At 50.5% G+C, this 7,885-nt stretch overlaps 1 protein-coding gene across 1 annotated transcript in view; it reads right to left on the reverse strand.

The window, feature by feature from the left end:
* Nucleotides 1-7,236, reverse strand: part of LOC134585764 (uncharacterized) — a 131,725-nt gene extending 124,489 nt beyond the window's left edge. Inside the window, exon 1 of the mRNA XM_063441230.1 lies at nt 7,055-7,236. Coding sequence (XP_063297300.1) covers nt 7,055-7,236 — 182 coding nt within the window. The remainder of the gene's footprint in view (nt 1-7,054) is intronic.
* Nucleotides 7,237-7,885: the final 649 nt, after the last annotated feature.

Raw genomic sequence — 7,885 nt, forward strand, 5'->3', positions numbered from 1 at the left:
GCTCCTAGTGCAGACTAGGAACTGCAGACCCCACGAACCACCTGAGCTTGGTTGGGGTCTTGCTGTCTTCTGACCACCCAGGACCTACGACAAGGCTCCAGGTTCCAATGGGTAACTCTCTCCTCCAGGAGAGTATAGCAGGATCAGCTGTAGAGCTCTTACAAGAACTAGTAGAATCCAAGGGAGTATAATGATTATAGCAATCCCTGTAGTGATTATAGCTGTTCCCTACAACACGAGACAAGGCTGCGAGTTGAGGATAAGAAGATCTGAGAGTTTAATGGTACAGGCTGGATTTTTATACAACTTTTCAGGCCAGAGGAACAACCACTGGAACACACCCCAAGCATAAAAAAACACATATTTTACAAAGTACCCTAGTATACAGTCACATCCCCTGACAGCCCTTATCTGGGTGAACAACATATCCAAAAATCACCCAGATCAGAGCAGGGGTTCAAAAAATTGAACTGGATCAAGACTGGAGCAGGGGAGATGAAAGGATATCCCCGGTCTGCCCTGGCCTCAGTGGTGTATTTTGCATCTGTGCTGCCCTAGGCATGACGGAACTCAGGCACCACCTAATTTACATTTGCCACACCTCTTCCTGTTATAGACTAACACACACACTTTGACTGAAATACACACACGCACTGATTTAACACAATCTGACAGACACACACAATCACTGACTCATTCACAGACACACTGACAGAAACACACAATCACTGACATACACACACAATGACGCAAACACACACACTCACTCACTGACACACACTCACAGACACACACTGACAGACACACACAATCAAACACACAGGCTCCCTCACAGACACACACACTTACAGACACACGTAAAGACAGACACACATAATCACTCAGACACACCCACACCCCTAGGTTCATAGCCACCGAAGAGCTCAAACCTACCAACCTTATTTCCATCCTGCCTACACCAGCCTAATCCTTGGCCTGTCCACTTCCAACTCCACCAAAATTCCGACTTTACCACGCCCTGTTCCCGCCGATGTGACCTAACGGGAAAAACACCTCAACACCTAGGGAGGGTGGGAGGGACAATTAACAGGTAAGTGAGGCTCCGATTAAAATGGCAACTTTCTAAGATGGCCGTTATTTAAACTAACCATACCCCCCCCCCCCCACTGTATTATCCTAAACCAACCCCTAACCATATTACACCTGCCCACTCTCTGGCCCTGTCAAGGCCCACTCCTCCCACTGCGTTGTTCCATGGGCTCCAAAACTGCTGAAAGATCAACATTAATGGAGCACTATAGTGTCAAGAATGAAAAATGTTTTCCTGACACTATAGTCCTGAAGTGGCTGTTTACTGGCCACCTTCCTATCTCAGTAAATGCTGAATGCCAGTTCTGCACACTGCCTTGATATATTGTCACTCGAGGTATTACTAGGCACCAATGTGAACACGGGCTTTCCTCTGAAAAGGCAGCATTTACAGTGCTCAGTCTCCAGGGGCAGTCTGAAGCTACCAAAACCACTACATTAAACTGTAGTGCTTCTGATGACTATAGTGTCTCTTTAAGAAAAGCCTTTTTTCTTTACTGTGATGGTTCCACAGTTTAGTAGATAGCCCCCTAATATGCTATCCTTACATGGATTGCCATATTTAAGGATACCAATTAAGGGAGCTATCTGCCTAGCAAATATGGCAATTCCACATAGGAATACCCATTTTATTTATCTACAATATTTATCTACTAAACAAACAGCTGAACAATCAAAATGTTCTGTCCTTGTCAAAATTAATGGATCCAAAACAGATAATTTTGATTCTTTATTGATCTAGCTGCATGGATTTCTAAATAAGCCAACATGTTCACAATTGCATTGGAACCAAAGCAAATAGCATATTTACCGTGAGGCTGACAAGGCAAAAGCCGGCCCCCAATCGCCCTAGCAAATGCCTTGCCAGCCTCTTGTCCTGGGGGGCTCAGGAGCTAGCCAGCTGGCAACCTTATGGCCCCCCAAGGCTGGCAGCAGTGGCACTTTCTGGGCGGGCAGCGAGGGAGCACTGATCCTCCTGTTCAGCTCCCTCGCGTGCACCGCAGTGATGCCGGAGCTGGGATATGATGTCACTCTGGCCCCGGCATCACTACGCAGCGCACAAGGGAGCTGAACAGGAGGATCAGTGCTCCCTCGCTGACTGCAGTGACCGGCTGCCCACAAGTCCCACTGGACCCCTGGGTAAGCAAGAATCCACCACAGCACTCCCAAAGGTAGGGAGGCTGGGGAGATTGAATTTAAAAAAAAAAAAAAAAAAAAATGTGAGTGTTTGTGTCTGTTAATGGGTATGTGTGTGTATGTTAGTGAGTGTGTGTGTCTGTGTGTCAGTGTGTGTGTATGTTAGGGAGTGTGTTACTTTGTGTGTGTGTGCCTGTTAGTGTGTGTGTGTCTGTTAATGAATGTGTTAGTATGTGTGTGTGTGTGAGTTTGTTAGTGTGTGTGTCTGTTAGTTTGTGTGTGTGTCTGTTAGTGAGTGTGTTAGTGTGTGTGTCTGTTAGTTTGTGTGTGTGTCTGTTAGTGAGTGTGTATGCATGCTGTTAGTGAGAGTGTATACGTGTGTGTTAGTGAGTGTGTGTGTCCGTTATTGACCATATGTGTCTGTTAGTGAGGGTGTGTGTCTGTAAGTGAGAGTGTGTGCGTCTGTTAGTAAATGTGTGTATGTGTGTCTGTCAGTGAGTGTGTATGTCTGTTAGCTAGTGTATGTGTTTCTGTCCGTGAATGTGTGTGTCTGAGTGTATATTTGTCTGTCAGTGAGTGTGTATGTGTATTTAGAAGGCGGGGGGGTGAGGGGGGGGGAGAGGTGAGGGAGGGAAGCCTGAGTTTTGTTATGCCTAGGGCCAGAGGCGGCTCTAGACTTTATGAGGCCTTAGGCGAAACGCAAACATGAGGCCCCACTAACAAAAAAAAGTGTCACATATACACATTGATGCACTGTCTACCTGTGTATGTGCCTGAGAGTGTGTCTGACAAAGAGTATCCTTGTGTGTGTGAATGTATGTCTCTGAACATGTTTGCGTTTTTGTCTGAGACCCTATGTGTATGGGGTAGCTGCTTGAAGTGTGTTGTGTGTATGGGGGGGGGGGGGAGAGGCGGGTGATGGTGAGAGGGGGGTGATGGTGTGGGGGTGATGGTGAGAGGGGGGTTGATGGTGAGAGGGAGGGGGGTTGATGGTGAGAGGGAGGGGGGTTGATGGCGAGAGGGAGAGGGGGGGGTGATGGCGAGAGGGAGAGGGGGGGTGATGGCGAGAGGGAGAGGGGGGGTGATGGCGAGAGGGAGAGGGGGGGTGATGGCGAGAGGGAGAGGGGGGGTGATGGCGAGAGGGAGAGGGGGTGATGGTGAGAGGGAGAGGGGGGTGATGGTGAGAGGGAGAGGGGGGGTGATGTGAGAGTGAGAGGGTGGATAATGTGAGAGTGAGAGGGGGGTGATGCTGAGGGTGGTGGTGGGGGGTGATGCTGAGGGTGGTGGTGGGGGGTGATGCTGAGGGTGGTGGTGGGGGGTGATGCTGAGGGTGGTGGTGGGGGGTGATGCTGAGGGTGGTGGGGTGGTGATGCTGAGGGGGGTGGGGTGGTGATTCTGAGGGTGGTGGGGGTGGTGATGCTGAGGGTGGTGGTGGGGGGTGATGCTGAGGGTGGTGGGGTGGTGATGCTGAGGGGGGTGGGGTGGTGATGCTGAGGGTGGTGGGGGTGGTGATGCTGAGGGTGGTGGGGGTGAGGCTGAGGGGGATGATGCTGAGGGGGGTGGGGGCGAGGCTGAGGGGGGGGTGAGACTGAGGGGGGCTGGGGGTGAGACTGAGGGTGGTGGTGAGGGTGGTGGGGGCTAGGGGTGGTGAGGCTGAGGGTGGTGGGAGGTGATGGTGAGGGTGGTGGGGGGTGAGGGTGGGGGGGTGAGGGTGGTGGGGGGTGAGGGTGGGGGGGTGAGGGTGGGGGGGTGAGGCTGGTGGGGGGGTGAGGCTGGTGGGGGGAGGTGATGCTGAGGGTGGTGGGGGGTGATGCTGAGGGTGGTGGGTGGTGAGGGGTGATGCTGAGGGTGGTGGGGTGATGGTGAAGGGGTGGGTGAGGGTGGTGGGGGTGAGGCTGAGGGGGATGATGCTGAGGGGGGGTGGGGGGCGAGGCTGAGGGGGGCTGGGGGTGAGACTGAGGGTGGTGGTGAGGGTGGTGGGGCTAGGGGTGGTGAGGCTGAGGGTGGTGGGGGGTGATGGTGAGGGTGGTGGGGGCTAGGGGTAGTGAGGCTGAGGGTGGTGGGGGGGTGATGCTGAGGGTGGTGGGGGTGAGGCTGAGTGGGGTGATGCTGAGGGTGGTGAGGGCTAGGGGTGGTGGGGGGTGATGGTGAGGGTGGTGGTGAGGCTGGGGGTGGTGGGGGTGATGGTGAGGGTGGTGGGGGCTAGGGGTAGTGAGGCTGAGGGTGGTGGGGGGTGAGGCTGAGGGGGGCTGGGGGTGAGACTGAGGGGGGGTGATGCTGAGGGTGGTGGGGGTAGTGGTGAGGGGGGTGATGCTGAAGGTGGTGGGGGTGAGGCTGAGTGGGGTGATGCTGAGGGTGGTGGGGTGGTGGTGAGGGCGGTGGGGTGGTGGGGGGTGATGGTGAGGGTGGTGGTGAGGCTGAGGGGGGTGATGGTGAGGGTGGTGGGGGGGTGAGGCTGAGCGTGGTGGTGGCTAGGGGTACTGAGGCTGAGGGTGGTGGGAGGTGAGGCTGAGGGTGGTGGGGGGTGAGGCTGAGGGGGGCTGAGGGTGAGACTGAGGGGGGTGATGCTGAGGGTGGTGGGGGTAGTGGTGAGGGTGGTGAGGCTGAGGGTGGTGGGGGTGAGGCTGAAGGTGGTGGGGTAGTGGTGAGGGTGGTGGGGGCTAGGGGTGGTGGGGGTGATGGTGAGGGTGGTGGGGGCTAGGGGTGGTGAGGCTGAGGGTGGTGGGGGGTGAGGCTGAGGGGGGCTGGGGGTGAGACTGAGGGGGGTGATGCTGAGGGTGGTGGGTGATGGTGAGGGTGGTGGGGGCTAGGGGTGGTGAGGCTGAGGGTGGTGGGGGTGATGGTGGTGGGGGGTGGTGAGGCTGAGGGTGGTGGTGGGGGATGGTGAGGCTGGGGGTAAGGCTGAGTGTGGTGATGGTGACTGGGGGGGAGAGGCTGAGTGTGTTGGGGGGTGATGGGGAGGGAGAGCCTACCTTGATTTCCCTGGTGGTCCAGTGGGCTCCCTGCTGGTCCGGTGGCCACTGCTCTCGGTCTGCAGCTCTGCAGAGCTGCAGACCGAGTAATCTCGCGAGATTTCAGAGTGTTGCCGTGGTAACCCGCGGCAACGCTCTGATTGGCCAATTCTCGCGAGTCACATGGTCTGCAGCTCTGCACACTGCGGAGCTGCAGACCAGTGTCTGCGATGGTGGCCGGGCAGCCAGGAGGGGCCTCGCACCCGGCGGCATACCGGGCAAGCCGCCGGGCCCCCTCCTGGTGTCAGGTCCTCGGTCAGTGACCGAGGACCTGACACACTCTGCCAACAGGCGGTTTAGGCGGCCGCGAGGCCCCAGCCAGCGCGAGGCCTTTGGCGGCCGCCTAAACCGCCTAATTAGAGAGCCGCCTCTGCCTAGGGCAGCACAAAACCAGGATACATCACTGCATATGCCTAATGGTGGATTTAACCATTGTAAGGTTATATGGTGCGACCTAAGCCGCAGATTTATTTGCGAACATATTTGATATTATGTAGCTTTATATTTTTGTATGATCATCACTCAAACTGCATTTTACATGGTTTGGTCTATTCCATAAATCCGCATTTTGCATATGTTTTTTTATTCTTTACAGCAGCACCACTATTAGGAAATGCATGTTCTGGGCATGCCCCAATTCACATGTTTATCTATAAACTGAACATGTCTATAGGTAGCAGTCCAGCTTATAAAAGAAATGATTCAGGAAGTGAAGAAACAGCACAGAGCACCTACTCAAAGTCCCATAGCTAGAACTGCAGTTTGCCTGGAGGTTCTGGTGATCTAGTCAGCAACACCTTATTTTGCTTCCTCTATGGGATTTCTGCTATCCTCAGACCCCCCAAAAGCCTTTCCAGAGGCCTACTCTGGTCCAGAACCAACAGCCATACAAATTACTGGCCTTTTTTCAATTATTATTATTATCTTAATATTTTTCCATCATTTAGTTTCGATAATGGGAACTAAATAGATTCATGTTTTTTAGTTAGATTTGTGCATTGTTTCAAATTATTATTATTATTATGTTAATATTTATAGAGCGCCAACAAATTCTGCAGCACTTTACAGTGGGTGGACGGACAAACAAGCAGTTGTAACCAGGAACAGAGGGGTTAAGGGCCCTGCTCAATGAGCTTACATGCTAGAGAACTGTGATTCGTCTAAACCCAAATTCTGTATCTCCAAAGTGCCGTATGGACATATCACAAACAATTAAACCAGACATTAGATGAGCATGTTCATTTGTGTCATAAATCAGAGTTATATTCTTGGCACCAGAAATAGAAAAATAGATTGATGGTTGAGAGACAGCCACCAAATATTGATTTTATTCACAGATGAAGTGAAACATTTCTATTAAATAATGTGCTTTGCTACGCATAGTGAAATTAAAATACATTGAAACATTACTTTTCTAGACACCCAAAATACTTGGATTATGGAGTTAGATTTTATTGCAAACCACTTGGCAGTGAAGGGGTTAAACATTAGTGAATGAAACATAAACAAAAAGCCACGATCAGCTTTGAGATTTCAGAAGAGAAATCCGAGATGACATAGAATTTGTCATTTTTGGTACACAGTAAAATGCATTCATTAGACAAGAGCATAGGGAAACCTGACTACTGTACGTTTCCTGATATGGTCGGTGGTTTAACAAATGAAAGGTTACAATAAACAGCACTCTTAAGAAATACAAAATTAAAAGCTAGGTTTAAGAGTTCAGACCATTAACCGTTTCATATCTATGCTGGAATTCATTGGTGGGCCCATCCTAAGTCTGCCATCCTGCCAGGGGGAGAATCGGGGTTACTTACGCCAAGCACAGAAACATTTTCTTTATTCCCGGTGTAAATGGATAATTCTCCACAGCTGTATTTACAGTGAAAACTCCTCCAATGATAATGTCTCCTTCCTGAAAGTATTCATAGTCCTCGAAGGATTCTCTGATTCTCAGATTACAGGCTGATTCCTGGATCACAGATCTGCTGAGTTCCATACATAGGATTAGTACGCATAGTAAGACTTTACATGCACCAGATGCAGCTCTAAAACCAGACATTAGTTCTCCAGATAATACAATGCACCCCAGGATAATGATCAATATTAAAGTGTCTGTGAGTTTCAGCAGCATTTTACAGCAGAAACCTTGCAGTTGGTGTCTGAATAATACAGCTGAATTGTCTCCCCCTTTTATACATTATACTGTAATTCACTTTACTGTAATTCTGGATTTAGCTGTATTTGGTGATCACTATTCTGGTAACTAAAGTTATTTCAATATGTTTGTTCCTTAGAGCTAGACATAATTAATTTACACCAGTAGGGCTGGAGCTTAAATAAAGGATGGGTTGTAAAAATGTGTTTCACTTGGGGTTTTATTCACTAAATAGTGCACCGTAAGTAAATTAACACTATCAGTGCTTTATTTGCCATGAACTTTTATTAATTTATCAATTGCTGGTTTCGTCTGTAACCTCTGCAGTACTGGGAAGCCCAACTGAATGACACACACTCGTTACTGGTCCAAAAGGACTGCAATTTTAATTGTCTCTCACACAATAGTATATGAAATGAGAATTATACATACCCCTTATTGGATCATCTAATAGGGTACTAACAAGGGGCTTTAAGGAAATAGGGGGGGA

Source organism: Pelobates fuscus, chromosome 1, assembly GCF_036172605.1.
Source record: "Pelobates fuscus isolate aPelFus1 chromosome 1, aPelFus1.pri, whole genome shotgun sequence".
Classification (NCBI taxonomy): Eukaryota; Metazoa; Chordata; class Amphibia; order Anura; family Pelobatidae; genus Pelobates; species Pelobates fuscus.